At 44.3% G+C, this 20,502-nt stretch overlaps 1 protein-coding gene across 1 annotated transcript in view; it reads right to left on the reverse strand.

Annotated features, from left to right (window-relative positions):
- Positions 1–5,008: 5,008 nt before the first annotated feature.
- Gpr176 (G protein-coupled receptor 176) overlaps positions 5,009–20,502 on the reverse strand; it is a 113,799-nt gene continuing 98,305 nt past the window's right edge. Inside the window, exons 2-3 of the mRNA XM_075961766.1 lie at positions 14,309–14,561; positions 5,009–8,250 (exon numbers count right to left, since the gene is read on the reverse strand). Coding sequence (XP_075817881.1) covers positions 7,128–8,250; positions 14,309–14,561 — 1,376 coding nt within the window. The 3' untranslated portion in view covers positions 5,009–7,127. The remainder of the gene's footprint in view (positions 8,251–14,308; positions 14,562–20,502) is intronic.

Genomic DNA, 20,502 nt, shown 5'->3' on the forward strand with positions numbered 1-20,502 from the left:
TTCTGTAGAGATTGAGAAAGTAAAAGATGGTTTTTAAAGGTATTTATTTATTTAGTGCACATGGGGAAGTCAGAAGCCATCTTGTGATGGAAGTCAGCTCTCTCCTTCCACCATGTGGGTTCTAGGGATCGAATTCAGGGTACCTGGCTTGGTTGCACGTACCCTTCTCTGCTGAGCCATCTCACTTGCCAGGGAGATGCCCATGTTGACGTTCAATATGCCGTTAGAATTGCTGTTGAGGCAAATTGTACCAGGGGTAAGTTTCAAACATTGAACACCAAAAGCTCAGTTATCTTACATATCCAGCTATGATGATGGAACTTTTGAAAATTGCCGGAGTGTTCCTAATGAATCTAGATGTCATGAGACTGCCCCGAGTTTCTGGGAATTTTATGCACGGGCAGCCCACTCACACTCCTACATTACGTGTCTCTTGTTCTCTGGTCACGTGTTTTGAGGTCAGTCCTTGCAAGCTATTTCCGTGCAAGTTGAACCTTACATGTCGCTCTCTAATCATGCCGAGATTCCAAGGAAAGAGCAGTTAAATGATTGCACAAATCCTTTCCATCTGCTTCCCTCTTTCATTTTAGGTAAAAAGCGGCAGGAGTCAGGGCTCTTCTGGTTATAAACTGTAGGGTACCCATTTACTGGTCCCCCAGTAACTAGCAAGGAGAAAATAAAACGCACATTAGGAAAAGGTTTATTATCTGTTGTATCTACTATCGCCTGAGTGAGTTAAACTTCAGGATGATAAAACACTTAACAGCATTGGTTCCCACTCCGCACATCTTTCGCACAGATTATGTATTTTCAGAAGGGTCATAAATTCTGATCCACGGTCTTGAGCGAAGTTATGGTGATGGATAAGAGTTATAGGTACTCTTATGGTGATGTCTTCTTCCTGTGAAATCACAGGGCTGGTGGATGGCTAGGCTCAGGTCCTCTGAATTTTAAGTGCTGTGACTATATGCAGTAAATGGTCATTTTATGGAGAAAGAATTTTGCTGGATTTTTAAAATAACCTTGCTATCACCCATCAATCAAAATTTTTCTCCATGAAATCTAATTTTCACTTTCCTCCTGGGGTTATCGCCAGCGCATGATCATTTACCGACCCCTCTCATGGCCGCTTTCTCCCCTGATACATCTAGAGAGCAAGGACCGTAACCCAAACACTTTGCCCTAAATTATGCTATTATTAAATTTACTGTCATAAATGACTAACTCTTGACAATATTTTATATATTTGCAACAAAGAGCATTACATGTCCCTCAGAAATGTGGGTGACGGTGAGTGATTTGATGGCAGGGGCCCTTAAATTCAACTTAAGTCTAAATTGGATGCAGAGTTAGCAACGAGGCCCAGAGACATGAGACAATGCCTCCGAGGGATCTCAGCAGAGCCAGACGGCCACTTGAAGATACCGACTCTAAATCAAACGCCTCCGCCTCAGCATCAGGAGGCTGGCGGAAGTTCAGAAAATGACACCGCGAGAAACAGCTGCCAGGCATTAAGGATTTTAATCTAGTCCCGAGTAGCGTTTAATAAAATGTGCCAATTAGGTATTCAAAAAATAGTCATGATAAGGATAGACGATGATTATCACCAGTGCTTTGGAGGGTGCCAGCGGAAGAATGGGCGCTAATGCCTGCCTACCGTTTTTAGCTGCCTCGAACTTGCTTCGTCTCTCAGGGCTAATCACAGCCATCTGTGCCTCCCGTTCCCATCCGCGAAACAGAGATTGTATCGCTGCCTACGGAAAGTCTGCGGGCTTGCTTTACTGCTCTCCGGTGAGACGTCATATATAAATACAAAGCAGGCGATAATAAGCGGAATACTACTGAGGGAACACGCTTCAGGGCAGGGGTCATAAATTAAAATTAATTAAGGACTTCCAAATACTATTCTAATGGCTTGGAGCGGTTGATGCTAATGCACCTATATTGCATTCACTTCAGGTGCTGTAAGAAAATAACATAAATTCCTAATAAAGAAATGAGCACTAGGGTGCTTTGGCTCGTTACAGTCTATTTGCATTTTTTTCCAGAATATTGTAAATTATTATGAAATATTATATAAACTGATTTCTGAAGCCCATTAGCATTATTTAAAGTTAAGCTTACTTTAACAAAGTAGCAGTTGTCCTAAAAGACTGGGACCCCCCCAAAAAAAAAGAATTTTTTTTTTGCCTGGTCATCCAGAAGATACAAGGCGGGAATTGCCTTTTTCATACAGCAAAATGAAAGGCATCGTCTGCACCAATGGACACCCACAAAAGCTCTTGGTAACTCTGCCCCGGCAGCCAGAATCTCGTGTCTTCGGTTTCCTTTAATGAGACATCAGGGTCTTCCTTGGTTCAGTCAAACAGTGCACTCCAAAATCCAGACGTTCTTGAACAATAGTTTTCATTTTTATGAAATACATGTAGATGGATTTTCATTGCAACTAGAAAGCTTTAGAACAAATCAAACGAAGAGTTCCCGAGATGAGGGCTTGCTGTCACCTGAGCTGTGCCCGCTGGCCCTTACATACCACCGCAGATCTAAATTCTACGCTCCGCTCCTAACCAGCCGATCTTCCACCAGGAAGGCTTCACCACTGCCCCCGTGGGCTGTTATTTCTTATTTCTTATTTATTTATTCGTTCGTCTATCATTAATTCATTTAAATTTGACAGCAAAGGCTCCTTAGGGCTCAGAACATGAATAACTATGGAGGTTTTCATAAGTCGTGTTGGAGATCACAGATTCATATTTATGAAAGGCCCCGGGACTTTCCTCTCCTACTTAACTAACGGATGCCCTCGGCACAGATGAGGGACAACCCTGTGGGAACCTAAAGCAGAACATCGCAGCTCCCCAAGCATTGTTCCTGGAGAATTGTCTCATTTCCATTTACTCTAAAAGCTTCCCACGCGGAGGCTTTTGAAGCTGCCCTGGGAGCCAGCACTGACCTCAATTCCTGACTTAGTCACACGTTCCCCCTCTTACCGTGATGCACTGCTCTTTGGACGCAGAACTCTAACAAAGCACGTCAGTTGTGGCATCTGCCTGTGAAAATTTTGCACCTATTTGAGGGAGGTGAACCACTCCATCACAGTGTGAACTACACACTGGTCAGTATGTCAGTAGACGTCAATCTGAAAGAATCAGTCAGTGGCTATCGGGGAGGAAGATGCCCTTTTCTCCAGCGGTGTAACGGCTGGTAAGGTGCATGTGCCCCAGTATATGATCCCCCCGCCCACGCTCATGCAGACAACCCTAATTAAACTCGGTGGGTCAAAAAATAAATAGATAAAAAGACATGAAAATAGGAGGGGCCTAGTTGGGAGGAAGCAGTTAGCAGGAGTCAAGGGGCACAGGGTGAATATGATCACAGCAAACTATATATATGTACGAAAATTTCAAAACGTTTAAGATGCAGTTAAAAATATGATCCTATCCTTCATGAAAGCCTTCATAAAATCAACCCTTTCCCCTCAGAACATATCAGGTCTACAATGCATGTCAAACCCCCAAGCTCCAGGCACGGGTGTACCGCAGCTGAGCATCACAGAGCCAGGGCAATGAGGGGACTTCTCTCCAGTGCGGCAGGACGTGCGTCCCCTTTCTGTAGCTAGGCCACCTGGGTGAGTCTGTGACTCTGCATGTTCTGTTCCCCTTCTGTGTCACTGTGATACTAGGTTATATGCCTTTGTTTTCAGAGGTGACTTCTGGATGGTCTAAAGAAACACTCTGGCAGGCTGGAGAGATGGTTCAATGGTTAAGAGCACTGGCTGCTCTTCCAGAGGTCCTGAGTTCAATTCCCAGCAACCACATGGTGGCTCACAACAATCTATAATGAGATCTGGCGCCCTCTTCTGGCATGCGGGCATACATGGAGGCAGAATGTTGTATACATAATAAATAAATGAAATCTTTAAAAAAAAGAAAAAGAAACAGAAACACTCTGGCTTAGGTTTCTTTCCCTGGGGATTGAAATAGTCCTTTGCGTATGAAATGCCCGAAGTATCAGCATTGTGATTATTATTGTTAGAGTAACTTGGGAAAGCACCTGCTAATGGGACTCTCTGAATAACATTCTAAATAAATTCCCTGATCTTTTCTTAAAAACACATTGCCCAGGGCCCAACACTGACATAGCTCTACTCTGGGCCACACTGTGCCAAGTCGCACCATCTAACCCTCATGCATACTGACGAACTTTCGCTAGTATACCTAGGGTTTTCCCGAACACACTGAGGCAATGCTTTGTACAGGTAAAATTTAGGAGTGATCCTTCAGAGCATAAATGAGGCAGGAAAAAAATCAAGATAAAAAGGAGTAAGAGCCAATTTCAGGATGCATTAAGCGCCGGACTGACAGTAGGCATTCAATTCTATTTAACCTTCTAAGAACGGGGCATTTTTATCTTCTGAAATTATCAAGCACAAGGGCAGGGAGAAAGGGCATTTTTTTAAAAAACTGGTTTTCATGTCCCTAAGGTAAATATTACCCCCAGAAGGAATAACTTTTCCCAGTGTAGAAAAGCAGAGAAAGTGAGCTTTTGCTACATGGAGGGCAGAGAGTGGATGCAGCCGGCAAGGCTGACTGCAGACACAGTTAAAATCTGAGCGGAGATGAAAGGTATGTGTCAGAACAGTAAGCTTATGTCACACTTTCATCCCACGTCAGAGAAAGGAAACTGAGGCACATGGCAGTTTCCTCGCCTAGCAAAGACTGGCAGGAGAGCTGATGAGACTTTACCTACAACGGCTGAGCTCTATGGGCAATCTGCGGAGCCCACATGGGCTCGGCTCGGAATCCATCTTCGTGACATTCACTCAAATGTCATGGTTCCTCCTGGGGAATGAATTTCCATTCATTCAATAACAACATAGGAAATGCTTCTCCGGTGCCATGCTGGTATTCCTGGGAGACAAGCTGGTCTCTTTCATCTGAGACTGTGTTTAAAGAGACATTCAGGGAGGGGAAAACAGCTCAAACAATCATTAGAGCTCAGAAAAAAAAAAGCTTTTCAATTTTTATTAAAATGTTATTCTTCACAGAGTATAGAAATACACTTGGTGACAACCTCGTAGACATCAGCCTTCCCTTACAAACACACACAAGAAACAGCTAACCAAACTCGGCTGCTGCGAGCGGATTAAGTCGTACACACGCATTGTCAGGGTGACATCAACGTGATGCGTACATTTGACAGCTTCTTCTCGGGTACAGAGAATTTTCTGGCAGATTCTTTTTCCCCTTCAGAAAAGCTGAAACAATTAAGAAGGCTTCGAAGTATGAGCTTGAAGGGCCACAGTATTAACACGTATCAGGGCCGAGAGTGACAGGTGGCATGCACACAGGGCCCAGGGGGCAGCAGAGCCTCAAGAGGGGTACCAGTCCCCTGTCTCTGCTGTGAGCAAACAAGTCTGTGGGGCGACACAGATGAGGAGATGGGGAAGGCCTTCCCTCTCCAAGGAGAAGGGATTTGGGTTCACACTCGGGAAGCACAGGACATCACAGAGAAGAAAAGGAGACTCCCTACACACGGACTGAACTTCCTCCTAGGGGACAAGGGCCAGCATGGCTAAAACAGACATGGCTAGGACCACCGTCTTTGAGATGCGGAAGTCTGCCAGTGAGTGGATATTCAAGGCACCCTACTGACTCCACCAAGTACCATGAACAAGAGCAAAGCATCCTAGAAGAAGGCAGAGACATCCACTGGATGTCAGGGGGAAGGGTTGGGTCTGAATTCAGCCCAGGAGATCAGTCTCATGGTGGATTACACACAAGAACCAGGTCACAGAGCTGCTGAGAAAAACGCTCTTTCCTTCCCACCGCAGTTCATACGAAACCACTGGGCGGCAGGCGGTGCTCCAGGGTGGGCATGGCTTTAGCATTTCGCAATTATTATTTCTCCCTACTCTGTTTATCTTCTGTGGAGACCAGAGTCATACAACACACTGATAACAAGACTGGAGGGTTGGCCTGTTCTGTGTCAGACTAGCGAGTCCTAATCGAGTATTTTTACCTTAATGGCACCAGAGAACCCAGTACATGTCACCTGGACTTCTTCAGCACCTTTTAATTCCAAACATCTGCCTACGTTACTTCGCCCTAGCAGCCAGCCAGATATCCCACTATACGACTCTGGTCTTTTGTACTAGATGGTGTGGAAGAAAAGAAGACCGTGCCTCGTGGGCATTTCTCAGCCTGTCTTCCCCAGCGCCAGTCTTCCCTCCAGGTTGTTGATCCAATACAGTCTAAAGCAAAAGCCACAGCGAAGGGTTGGCAGTGTTTTCTAGCCAGCGCTGCTGGTGACTGCTGGAAGCAGGGTACAACTGTTGGAGACCTTGGTGATGCCCACAGGGTGCAAAGATAATCAAGGACAAACAGCCTCTCTCAGACATTGCCATGTCTGTCATAAGGTGGAACCAGACACCCCCCCCCCACACACACACTTTATGACCCAGAAACCCGGATGAAAGCTCCAGGGACACAGGAGTCGGATGACTGACTCAGGAACACCCCTGGGCACCGTGGCTATGGCCTCGCAGGACAGAAGCCTTTCCTATTTGTTATTCCTATTTAGTTACCCAGACAGGCTTCTTCACTGGACATGGTGGCACAGACTTTTAATCCCAGCACTCAGGAGGCAGAAGCAGGGGGATCTCTGAGTTCGAGGCCAGCCTGGTCTATATAGTGAGTTCCAGGCCAGCTCGTGATACATAGAGAAGCCCAGTCTCAAAATAAAAAAAAATAAAACAAAATTAAAAAAATCAACTTCACCTTTGTGGCTATTGCAGCCCATAATTATCTAGGCCTTCTAGGAGTACCTGCTTCTCTTGAGTTCTCTGCTATGCACAGGGAAAGGAGGAGTCCCCCGGAAAATATGGATGAAGAACCCTCAGACCTGTTCCATATTGCCCAGCTTACAATGGGGTTTGACTAAGGACACAGATCACTAAGATAGATGGGTAGATATATACTCCCTCACCAAAGAGGACACTGGATTTTATGTAAACTTCCCTTTTGCCCCATACAGGAGGAATCACCCCCACAGTGGCTTGCAGCCGGAGTGAAGGGAGGGCAGGGACTTACGAGCTCCCCGTGGTTCCCAGGCACTTACAATCCTTGCTAGGAGTCTACCTTTGGAAAAATGCTAACTTTATTGTTTCTGCTCATCTTCCGCTCCACCCTGCCTACTTTGGGCACCTTTGTCTGGATCAGCTCCTCTGGGGTGTTGCCCAGGGGGGGGAGCAGCCTCTTCTTGCTATGTCGGGTCTCAGAGAGCCACTGAGGGGGCAACTCGAAAGGCCCGAAGCCAAACTGCAGAGAATATTTATCAGGGAATACCCCATGTTCCACAGGGGCTACTGGGGCCTCCTGAGATACAGAGTCCACCGTGCCTGGAGGCGTTACAGAGGCTGCGGGCTGTGGCTCCTGCTCTCCCTCAGAACAGGAGGCGAGTCCCTCCTTGGCCTGGAAATCCGCTGAGCCAAGATACTTGGCCTCACTCTCTTCCTCGTCCTCGGAGGGCTTAAAGATCTGCTGTTGCCCAATATGGAACATCTCCAAGAGCTGGCTGCCAGAGCGCATGCTCGGCTCCAGGCTGGCCTCAGCCACCCCACCCCCAGTGCTAACCACATTGCGGCGACTGTACCGGTGGTGCAGCTGCACCAGGGTCCCAACCAAGCACTTCCGGACTGATTTGTTCACCGTTAGGAAGAGCACAGGGTTGGCCAGCAGGGAGACTTTGGGCAGCCAAATGGCAGTGAGGAGCAAGAAGACGGAAGTGTTAGGGACATTGAGCACAGTCTGGTAGACAACCAGGGTGGCGTAGGGTACGCTGCAGAGGATGAAGACCGTCACCATGGAGAGCAGGGTGGCGTGTAGCTCAGCCTCCCGTTGGGACGCATAGGGGATGGAGATGGTGTTCTGTGGGGTCCGCAGGGCAGCAATGATGACTTTCTTCTTCTGGCTGGCACTCAGGGCCCTCCGGATCAGGATTAGGAAGAGGAATACCACAGCCACAGGCACAATGACCGTGGTGACATTGTAGAGCAGAACATACACCAGGTGGCCCAAGGAGTTGCTCCAGACTTCCGTGCAGGTGGACATAGCATAGATGTCGGCTACATTGGTCACAGCAAACACAGGGACACTGGCCACCACTGCATGCGCCCAGATGTACATCACCAGTTCCCGAGACCTGGCATCAGATATTTTTCTCTCCAGAGGATAGAGGACTGAGTAGTACCTGCATGACATAAAAGCACAGTTCATGTCACAGGAAAAAATTCTCTTGAAATTAGAGTGACCTAAACTACCAAAAGTAGGTAGAGGGGACAATAACTGAGACAGGTAGAATCATTTGAAGAATCCAGGAAGCCAGACCTTAAGTCATGAGGACTCTAGAGTACAATGGGAGAGACCAATAATCCAGAAAAGCAAAACAAGAACTTTCTGAAGACACAGAGAACATTCTTCAGACTCTATCGGGAAAACAAGCAAATACATTCAGTGCATAACTACCCTAAGAATTACTGCCATCAGGACTAAGATCTTGAGTGCCTTCAACATAAGGGCCACAGATCCCTCAGGTTCCTGTGTGAGGATGGCTGCGTTCTAATGTAATGAGAAGGGGCGACTTGTACATAGTTTACTCTGAGAAGCCTCTGAGAAATCTTTAAAGCTAATGACAAATTTGTCTACATACGTGTGGAAAGCAGACTTACACCCCAGCCCACATACTGTAGATGATTGGCTTCTAAGGCTGCTCATGGCAGAAGACACCCAAGTGAATGACAGAGCTCAATCAAATCCAACCAGTCACATTGCGTCTGCCCAGTAGTCAGTTATCATAACTCTAAGAGCAGCCAGCAGGTCTCAAGTTAATTTGTTGTCAAAATTCAGATGAGGATTTCCACCCTTCCAAGTTACACTTTCCTCATTCTGTAACTACCATAGAACAAATCCAGATGCACCTTGCCTTCACATCATTAGTAATGTAGGAAGTCCTTCTGTATATGAGTTGCTTCGGCACCCCATGTGGCCAACTAAATCCACTTAAAACCTGAGAAAGCTTAAAAAGTAATTCTAGTCACAAAAGAACAGAGTTAAGCATGGCTTCTTGGTAGCCAGCAAAATGCTGGCTACTGGTGGCATGCTACAGCTCCCTTAAGAGGTCTTCCTGATTCAGCAGTAGCAAAACAACAACAACAAAAAAAGAAGAAGAAAAACACAGTTTCAAAACTGCAGCTTCCTGGGCCATGCTGCCAGCACAAACTCTGGCTCTTTCAGGAGGCCGAGCATTTAAATGGGGTTTGTGAAGAGAGTGCTACAACTGGCTTAATGGCAACACAGACCCTCTTTGTGCCTAAAAATAGGGCAATGTGCATGGCCCTCAAGGCAGCAGAGCAAGCAGGCAGGGCCGTGTTGACCTTAGCCACACCTGCTTAGCATAAAAGATAAAAAGGCTCTTCTGCTCAGAAAATAATTACAGATACACAATAAAGACAGATTCAGATATAAAAGACCTCCAAATGGGCCACAGTGTTGGATAAATGCGCATAGGCTTGGAAGAAAAAGAAAAAGAGTATAAAGAGTTATAAAAAGAGGTAAATCATTTTAAAAAATAAAAACAAAGTCTTTAAAGAGAGGGTACAGACAGTCGTAGATTAAAAGAATTAAAGGAAAAGCCCCATAAAGATGTAGTATATACAGATAATCTGGTTGGGTATATTATTGTGTTTTCTTTAAATTATTTGACTGTGAAGGAGCTAAGTACAGAGAGACATTTCATTTTGTAGGCTGGTAAGCTAAACCAGCATATATGTTTTAAAGATATCTTGACTTCAAAATTTGGGCCTAAGGATTTGTTGCTTTGGAAAAGAGGTTCTGCTTTTGTTTCCACAGATGAGAACCTGTGGATTAATTCCAGACTAATGTGGTTTTATGGGCCAAGACTCCCCAAAAAGTCACCATGAACACCCTCCAAAAAATTACTTCACCCAACAAAAAGCAGGAAGCAGTTTAGAGAGAACTATACCAAGATTCCCTAAATGATTGTTTATAAATGTTTGTTTACATTTAAAGGGGGATATGATATAGATATGAATAATTTGCATTGGTATGGATCTTTGTCTATTGATACAAATTTTAGGTCAATTTTGTTATATGTATGTTTCTGCTCTTAATTAAAGTATTGTGTTTGTGCAGCTCATTTAAAAATGTAATGTATAATTAATAAATATAGGTTAATCGATAATCACCTATAATAGTCAAGCTTGTAGTCATGTTAGTTAGTCATGTTAGTCTAGATATGTAGACATATATTTCAGTTAGTGAGGTATTCTTCAAATCTTTCAGATACCTTCAGAATATGGCATTTAAAATGCTTTAATAACTTAGGACTTTTCATGACAATGAGACACATCAGCTCCTGGCAACACCAATTACTTCAAGAAGATGATGGCATCAAAGAGGCTCCTCATGGAGTTTGTTAGCCATTTGGGCAAGAAACTGCTCTTGCCTGAACTGCTTGACTAAACTTGCAGAACCACAGAAAAATGACCGCTAAAGGAACCTTTGGGGTTCCTGCTTCATTAAAGAGTCTGTGAGACATTCTATAAGACACAGAAGAAAGTGACTGACAAACTACCAATATAGACAGAACTGTCTTTGAAATTTCTTGCTTCATGGAAAAGTCTGCTAGATATTATGGGCCTGTTGGCTGAAGATGGATGCCCCAATAGTACAGAAAAACTTTGGGTAACTGTCCAGGCAGCGAGACGTCTCTGTCAGTTCTAGAATTTTGGAAGTTGCTTACAATGCACTTCCTGTTTACTTAGGTAATATTATATCCTTCTGGAATCTTTGATAGAGCTGAAAAATAGATAGTTATAGTTTTCCTTAGTTATGATGAAAGACAAAGTAGATAAAAATATTGTAACTGTGATTCTTGCTTGATATCTGTTTTGTTATATGTAATCTTATTATGTTGAAGTTAAAACCTTCCTTCTTATTTAGACAGAAAAGGGGAGATGATGTAGGAAGTCCTTCTGTATATACGTTGTTTTTATTGGTTAATGAATTAAAAAATCTGCATTGGCTTGTGATAGGGCAGAGTGGAGCTAGGCAGAGAAAACTAAACTGAATGCTGGGAGAAAGAAGGCAGAGTCAGGAGACACCATGTAGCTCCAGAGGAGAAAGATGCAAGCTGCTAGCTGAAACCTTACTGGTAGGCCACAAACCTCATGGTAAAATATAAAATAATAGAAATGGGTGAACCAAAGACATAAGAGCTAGCTAGCAATATTCTTAAGTGATTAGCCAAGCAATGATTTAAATAATATAGTTTCTGAGTGATTATTTCAAGTCAGGGTGGTCAGGAAATGAACAATCGTCCTCCTACAACAATCTGTGGCCTGGGAGAATTGAAGTTGCTCAGACCCCACAACCATACCCAAGGGGCTGCCATCAGCCATCAGAGGGATGTCGAGATTCTTCATATTAGCTTGGCCCACAACTCTGCTGTCAGCCATCACTAGAGCTGGTCTCCCTACCCTGATGGCCGTCCCTCACTCATGGGGACAGGTGAGAATGAACGACAATGGATGCTGTGAGCACCCCTGTGCCAGACTGGGTCACAAACATGAGCAGATATGCAGGAACATTGCTGCACTCTATGAGAATACATGAACAATTACATCTGGAGGGCGATGGCTCTACCAGAGTAGGTACTTGGCGTAGAGCTCCTAGGATTACCTAGGAAACTGTTGTGGAGTCTGACGGTGGAGAGGGAGGGACTGTTCTGAGGCAGAGAGAGGCATGATACAAGTACCACGTGGACCATGGATGATCACAGAAGCGGTGGGGCACTGTAAGTAGGTCCTATTTATTTCTCCCCCAGGGAAGGAAAGAAAAGATTGTGCATGAAACATGCATGCTCTCAAAAATGCTTTGGCTCTGAATACAGATAATTTTTTCTAATCACAACTCTATAGACATCTGATGGTACCACTCTCACACGTAAAAACATGCCTAGGAGTGCCCTGGCTCTGGCTGCCATGAAACATAATCAGGTATCTATCAGTTTTCCATCCCATTACACGTTGGGAAATGAACTATAAGATATGCACACAGTTCATTATAAATAATGTCCTTAGTGTGTCCATCACTAGGAAGAGGATGCAGGAAGAGTGGGCGGCCTCTTAATTAACTTGCCGACTTAGTGTCATAAAACAAATGGATTCAAGGAAGCGAAAAGATCCACTTCCCTATTTCAAGTGCACCTCGATGATGCCTGCGAGTAATTCGTACCTCTGAATAATGAAATAGGAATTTATCAGCCTGGTTTTTCTGCTAAAGCATTTGTTTACTTTTTTTTTGTATGAGTGATGGCTTAAAAATGCAATGGTTTATCAGCTGAAAGGGAAAAGCAGGATTTTTTATTATTTGCATATTTCCTTGTCTAAGAACAAGAACTTACACATAACAAATAGGAACTTTTGTGCTGATTTGTGGTATAACAACAATAAGATGTATTAACAATATTTTCCACTCTCATTGAATCTTATACTTTAAAAACTTTCCACGTTAATCTGGGAAGATGGTTCAGAGGTTATAAACATTGACTACTCTTCCAGAGGACTCGAGTTCAGTTCCCAGCAACCATACAGTCACAAGTGACTGCAATTCCTGTTCCAGGGGATCTAATGTCCTCTCCTGGCCTCTGGGGGCACCAGACACCCACATACAAACACATACATACATACATGCAGACGAAACACGCATACACATAAAATCAAAAGGCAGAGACAACCCAAATAACCACCGATTGGTAAATGAACAACCAAACTATGGTAGACCCCACCATCGACTTTCATGTGGCCATAAAAATCTAGTGGGATGCTGGCACACGCTCTGACATGCTAAGTGAAAGAAAGAAGCTAAAAACAAAAGAACACATGCTGTGTGATTCCACTCACACAGACTGCCTCACAAAGGCAAACCCAGCGCCAGGTAGCAGATTAGGGGCTGCTTGGGGTATAATGGCGGAAACAGCATGAGTATCCATCAGCAGGAGGCTTCTTTTCTTGGGAAGGCTAGGGAAAATCTGGCACTGTAGTCCAGACACAATACAAAAATATACTAAACCTCACTGACTTGAACCCCTAAAATAGGTGATCCTTTTCTATAACATGTAAACTATACCTCAAAGCTAAAACAAAAAACAAACAAACAACAACAAAAAAAAAAACCCACACCTTTTAGGAAAAAGAGTCCATAATGTCAAAGTGAAGACTTAAGACTTCACTAAGGCCAGGGGTGATGGTGGGCACCTGTCAGCCCAGCTAATAAAAACAGTTGAAGCAGGAGGATCTTTTGAGCCCAGGAATTGGAAGCTAGCTAGACAACACAAAGAGATACCACCTTAAAAAAAGAAAAGAAAAAAAAAAGACTACACCAGAGCAAAATGGGATTACAAGAAGATACCTGTGTGCCACAGATGGCCCAAGAGCAAATGAAAGCGTTAGTACCCCCATCAGAAGGCAAACTGAGGCAAGTGCTCTGCCGTCCAAGTCAGGATGATGGCAGGAACCAAGGAGTTTGATTCATTCCCAAACACCCATTAAATAAGAGGATGAACAAGAAAATAACCAACAGGACGGCATGAAGCCCCAGAACAGATTCCTCCAGAGGAATTCTGGTGTCATCAGAGCTGTGTAACCTTCGTTAGGTAACCACTGAATCACTCCCCTTTCCTCCCAGAAATGCTCACATCCTGCATCAAAGAGCCCTAATTGCAGAGTTAATCAGATGGGCAAGCTACTTCAGATTGCGATGAGAATATCAATTCTAACCAGGACAGAACAGCACCATGAGCCAGTAGCACCCTGGTGATAAAAATCCAACCCCTGAGTCTTTTGTGAAGATGTTTGTTCCACAGATGTTCAGCTAATCCTTTTGTAAGAGACCGTTTTGGATATGCATTCTCTTTCTTATGGCCACAAGAAAAACTAAAAAAGAAACCAGTGTATAAAATTACTCCATGATGCGCATCTTTCAGTGCATTAAAAACAAACAAACAAACAAACAGGAACTCAGGGCTGGAGAAATGGCTAAGTGTTTCAGAGGATGCTGCACATGTTGGGGACCCAAGTTTGGTTCCCTCTGCCCACAATGAGCACCTCACAAATGCCTGTAACTCCAGCTCCAGGGGATAAAAATCTACCGTCCTCTTCAGACCTCCAGAGGCAACTGCAGGCACACACACACAACACACACAAATAAAAGTTAAAAAATGAAACTACCTGTCCAGGGCAATGGCAGGGAAACTGAGGATGGTCACAGAGCAGAAGACTTTGTGCAGGAATTTGACAACCTTGCAGAAGAACATAGTGTAGATCCACCAGCAGCACTGAGGGCTGGCGCTTAGGATGATGTCGAAGGGCACGCAGACCAGGCTAGCACAAATCCCAGAGCAGGCCAGGTTTTTAATGAACCTGTTGGTGACAGATTTGAACACGGTTGTGCGGCATGTTGACCATAACACCATGAAGTTTCCTGGCCAGATATGTAAAAAAAAAGAAAGAAAGAAATGAAAGTGAATTGGGGGTTTAAAACATGAGGGAAAACAACAAGAAAGAAGGAAAGAGAGAAACACGGGTTAAATATTTTGATATGTTAAGCATTTATTTCAAGGATATTACACTGTCAATTTATGTAAAACTGCTAGAGCACATCCATACCAAAAATTCTACATTAAATTTTAGTACTACTTTGATTTTTTAATTCCAGGCAAAAGATATCCTGCAATGATGGCTCAGTCTTATTGGCGGTATAAACAATCAGCTAGGTATTTATCTCAGGCATTCTAGAGTCATGGATGAACTTATATTCACCATGCCCAGTTCCAGTGCTGGCGAAGAAACCCAGGGCTTTCTGCATCCACACCTGAATCCCTGAGCACCAGTCTGCTCTTCTTAAGTTTGCTAAGGACTTCCAGGTTGTAGAGCAACCAACAGAGGCACAGTTCAAGCCACACACGGAATTTACAGCTAGTATTTCACAGAGTAAAAGGAAGCAAGTGAATTTTAATGATATATTTATTTAACCCAATTAATCCCAGCATTGTGATTACAACATAACATTACTAATAAATTATCGATAGTTTTCCATCTTTGCTTTTGTGCTGTCTTCAAAATCCAATGTGTATTTTATTTTACATTTCCAGGGCCTCTCTGTTTGAAGTGGTCACATTTCAAGTACTTAGAGGCCACAAGCAGTGAATTAGATTGCTTTCTATGGTTGTGATAAACACCATGATCAAAAACAACTTGGGAGCAGGGCAGTGGTGGCGCACACCTCAATACCATCACTTGGAGGCAGAGGCAGGCAGATCTCTGTGAGTTCGAGGCCAGCCTGGTCTACAAAGTGAGTTCCAGGACAGCCAGAGCTATTACATAAAGAAACCCTGTCTTGAACTGCACCCCTCCAAAAAAAAAAACCAACTTAGGAAGGAAATAGCTCATTTGACTTACATTCCCATATCACAGTATCTCATAAGGGAACTAGGGCAAGAGGTTAAAGCAGGAATATGACCGACATCAGGGATCTGAGACAGACACTATGGAGGAAAGCTGCTTACTGGCTTGCTCTCTAGGCTCAAGTTAAATCTTTCATGTTCCCAGCCCCACCTGCTAAGCGGTGACACCACCCACAGTGAGTGGGCAGGCTCTCATCAATTGCTAATCAAGAAAATGTCCCACAGACTTGCAGCAGGCCAATCTGACGGAGGTATTTTCTCAGTTAAGGCTCTCTTTTCCCAGCTGACCCTTATTTGGGTCAAGCTGACAAAAACAAACAAACTAACTAACTAACTAAGCAGCACATGTAACTAGTGACCCACACTCTAGCCAGTGAAATTCTAGATTTTTCAGCAACAATGACCTCATCAACCATCTCTCTTCACCAGTTCTCCTCCCTGGCTTCCACAGGCCAACCTGCTTCTGGTCTGTCTCCCACTCTTCCTGTAATGAATCTTCTTCTGTCCTGCCAGCCAGCTTCCAAATAATGACAGCAAGACTTCTTATTAAAGTCTATTAGGAAAGCTTGACCTATAGCTTAGGTTTGTCTCATTAGCTCTTGTAACTTAAATTAACCCATTTATATTAACCTATGTTCTACCATGACCTCTCATTTATCTTGTACCTCCTGTTTCCTCTCCACGTCTCCTGGTGTCTCCCTCTTCCTTTCTCTCCAGGAAATCCCACCTATAACCTCCTGCCTAGCTATTGGCTATTCAGCTTTTTATTATACCAATCACAGCAATATATCTTCATACAGTGTACAAATATCCCACAACACCTTCCATAAGTCTCTGATTGGTCTTTTTCAGGGACTCTGGTGCCTCTACAATCTCTTCCTGGTTAGACTACCTGTTTCCATGGTTTTCCATAACAATGCTGATGGTCCCCAGATTCATGTTCCAAAGAAGCCTTTTCCTCTCAACCCCAGACTCCTCATTCCAATTGAGCCTGACAGTGTAGCTCTTTCTCAGTGCGTCAGCCTCCAGGGCCTGTGTATATAATCTGGTGTCTGCCTGTAGACCCCATACCCTTCCATCTCTGGTTTGCAGAACCAGCTCTCTGGCTGCACCTGAACTGCACCAAGGTTCGCCCCAACCCCGGGGTGTTGGTACACAGCATTCCTGGATTGTCTGACCTCTTCCTCATGGTTCCTTTTAATCCAGGCTTTAGTTTAAATACTGTCTCCTCCATGTTGTAATATGAGCGGCGGGGCTGCGTCCCCAGCATCCCGGCCGCCTGGCTAGCTTATACTCCAAAATAATTACACGGTCACTGTATTCTTTTAAACACTGCTTGGCCCATTTCTATCTAGCCTCTTCTAGGCTAATTCTCGCACCTGGACTAGCCCATTTCTAATAAGGTGTGTAGCATCCCAAGGTGCGCTTACCGGGAAGATTCTAGCCTACGTCCATCCTGGGTCGGAGCCTCATCGCGTGTCCTGGAGAGGGGAGCATTGCGTCTCTACTCCAGAGCAGAGCTGTCGAGTCTGACCTCACTTCCTCTTCCTCCTAGTATTCTGTTCTGTTTACTCCTCCCACCTATGTTTTAACCTATGAGGACCAAGCAGTTTCTTTATTGCTTAACCAATGAAATCAACAGATTGATATATGACACTCCCACATCAACTCCACATGGCCTTCCCTAACTGTCTCTCTGTTGTAAACACTTATGTTCCTGCCTCCATTTTACTTCATTAGAATACCCTACTGTTCGTCTATAGTAAGTTATTAATTATTAGCCATTTGTTTCTTTTTTTTAATCAGGGGAAAAAACATGTCACTCTTGTTCAGCTACAAGTCTACACACAGCTCAATATTAGGAAGAGTAGGCACCATATAAATAATTGTTAAATAAATGAATTTATAAAAATACATGGACAGCTGGGCGGTGGTGGCGCAAGCCTTTAATCCCAGCACTCGGGAGGCAGAGGCAGGCGGATCTCTGTGAGTTCGAGACCAGCCTGGTCTACAAGAGCTAGTTCCGGGACAGGCTCTAAAACCACAGAGAAACCCTGTCTCGAAAAACCAAAAAAAAAAAAAAAAAAATACATGGACAGCTGGGCGGTGGTGGTGCACGCCTTTAATCCCAGCACTCGGGAGGCAGAGGCAGGTAGATCTCTGTGAGTTCGAGACCAGCCTGGTCTACAAGAGCTAGTTCTAGGACAGGCTCCAAAGCTACAGAGAGACCCTGTCTCGAAAAAACAAAAACAAAAGCAAAAAAAAACCATGGACAGACAGCAATCAAAACTCCTTGTAGTGAAACCATCCTTTCGGGGGTGTGTCATCATCGGCTTCTAAACGGAACTCTGAATTAGAATGGCATACTGAATCCAGGCCTGTTTTTGACTGAGGACCCTCAACTGCAAAGATGCCCCAGCGCAGTGGGCTCCAACTCAACTCTCAGACTCCTAGACCTGGAGCCCGCAGCCCACCAAGCCGCCCAGAGCCCATCTTCAGGTGTATCACACAGCACATTCTTGTGCCTGCTGAGAAACTTGACTGGCCCCCTAAGGACACGACCTGTCCAGAGGATGCCTGCTGATGAGCCATTTGACAGCAGAGCCACGCACCATGGGAAGGACACGATGCTACGGAGGGCACAGCAGATCCAGAGCTCCAGAAAGGGTCACTCCAAGGAGTTGCATTGGTCTCTGAATCCGGACAGAACTTACTGCCAAGTTCTCAAACACAATGTTCTATGACGCCTATTATCTTGCAGACAATGTAGAAAAGCCAATTGATGTATCTAGGTACAGAGTCCAGCTGCTTCCAGGAATTCTCTACAGAACTCTGTATCAGCACGGTGACTCAGTAAGAAAACATGAGCGGTGTTTACACACACACACACACACACACACACTCCCATTTATTCAGGATAAGAATTGCTTATAGTGACGCCACCTGTCATCAAGGTGATAAACTGAACAATAATGACATATGAGGGGCCTGCTGATGTGGAAGTTCGTTCTTGGCCTTTCCTCGCTGACACACAAATTAGAGTCTGGCCAAAGCATCCTTCCTTACATGGTTTTACAGACAGGATTTAAAAGTCTGGTCGTGATCTATGAATGGAATTGCCCACTAGAAGAGAGCGATCATCTCAACAGCTCCTAGGGCAGGGAGGGGCTAAAATGGCATCTGGTCAAGGATATGTTACAAATAATAATACAATTATAAGGATATCTAGTTATTTATTTTTTAAAAAAATCTTTAAAAACACCTTTATCCATCATCTTCCCACAAGTGGCAGGAAGTCCTCTTGTTCATTTTTTCACAAAATAAAAATCAAGAATTTTAATTTAAAAAAATGGAAAAAAGGAACACTATTCATTTTTTAACCTTATTACCAGGAAGCCAAAGCATCCCCCCTTTTAAGGTATGATTCTATGTGCATTCTTTGAAACACTTATTTTTTTCAAGTTGGGGTTACTTACAAATAAATGCATAAATAAGCAAATACATATTGCCAGAGGATACAAAAGGGATGACACTGATCCATTTGCCACTGATGATAAACAAACAAACCCCCAAACTTTTCAATGTTGCATGATATCTTTTATTTCAGATGTCATCCCTGGCTGCCTCCATGCTTATTGCCCAGATTTGTAGCATCCTAGTGAAATAAAATCATCCTAAGGTCTGTCCTCGTCCCTTCGACTGCTGTAGCCAAACACTGAGGCGAGACAGCTACTTGGGAAAGAAAGAGAAGGTGAGAAAAGAACACCACACACACTGCCGCGGCCACTCTCTGGTTTTGAGTTCAGTCTCCCACTGCCTGACGCCCAGGAACATCAGTGCAGCCAGAACCTGCAGTTGAACTGTGCTGTCTTCTCTGAGAATCATTACAAAGGAGACTGTGCACTCTCTTAATCCCACCCTCCTCAAGAGCAAGGATCTAATTGTTCAATGCTTCCGTCTTTAATGGTGCTGCCTTCTTACCCGCAAGCTTGCCACAAAGTACCTAAAAGAAGGTCTCCGCGTCAGAACAGAATTCTGCGGCCAAGCAGAACAGCACACTCTCTCCCTAGCGTCTCCCACCGGCGTTTTAAAGCCTCCAGATCACACAGCTACTTCTGAGCCCTTGGGAGCCTTTCTCTCCTAAAGCTCACACTCCACTCTGCACATGCGTCTTGAATGTCTTTGTTTAATCAATAAACTCACTGACTTTCCCTCTCTCTGAGCGCTCCTGACATTCTTCTTTCTTCATGTGAAGGTTAAGTATACTGGTGCACCTAAATAGAGGTCCCCGACGCTCTAAGGAGTGCAGCAGCAGTTTGGTAGTGACAACACCACAGACCGGGCTATTTATAAAAGAAATAAGTAGCCAAAAAAGCTGTAATTTGGGCTTGAAATAGCTCATTGGAAAAGAACTTGCTACTCAGGCCTGATTATCTGACTTTGATCCTGGGATCCCATGGTGGAAGGAGAGAACTGACTCCTGAAAGTTGTCCTCCGAGTTCCACGCATCCACTATGGCATGTACACACACACACACACACACACACACACACACTAAAAAAAAGTAAGTAAAAAACATTTCTTATTGTGGAGTATGGAAATCCAGGATCAAGGCACGAATCAGTTCAATTGTCTAACCAGGACTGCTCTCTGTTTCCATGAAGGCCTCCCTTTGCTGCATCCTCTAGAGGAGATGGGTGTGGTGGGAGAAGGGGGGCAAGTGAGCCAATCACAGTGGGAGCCCTTTATAAGAGCCATGATCCGGTTCAGGAAGGCGAGCACAATCATGGTGTGATCTCTTTTATAAGAGCCATGATCCTGTTAAGGCAGGCGAGCAGCCCTCATGGCTGAATCTTCTTTTGAAGCCCAATCTTAATACTTATCATGTCAAATGCTAGGCTGTAAGCACCAACATTTTAAAGAGGACACATTGAAATTAGAGCAAAATTAAGATTCAAA

The sequence above is a fragment of the Microtus pennsylvanicus genome, chromosome 2 (assembly GCF_037038515.1).
Source record: "Microtus pennsylvanicus isolate mMicPen1 chromosome 2, mMicPen1.hap1, whole genome shotgun sequence".
In the NCBI taxonomy this organism is placed as follows: Eukaryota; Metazoa; Chordata; class Mammalia; order Rodentia; family Cricetidae; genus Microtus; species Microtus pennsylvanicus.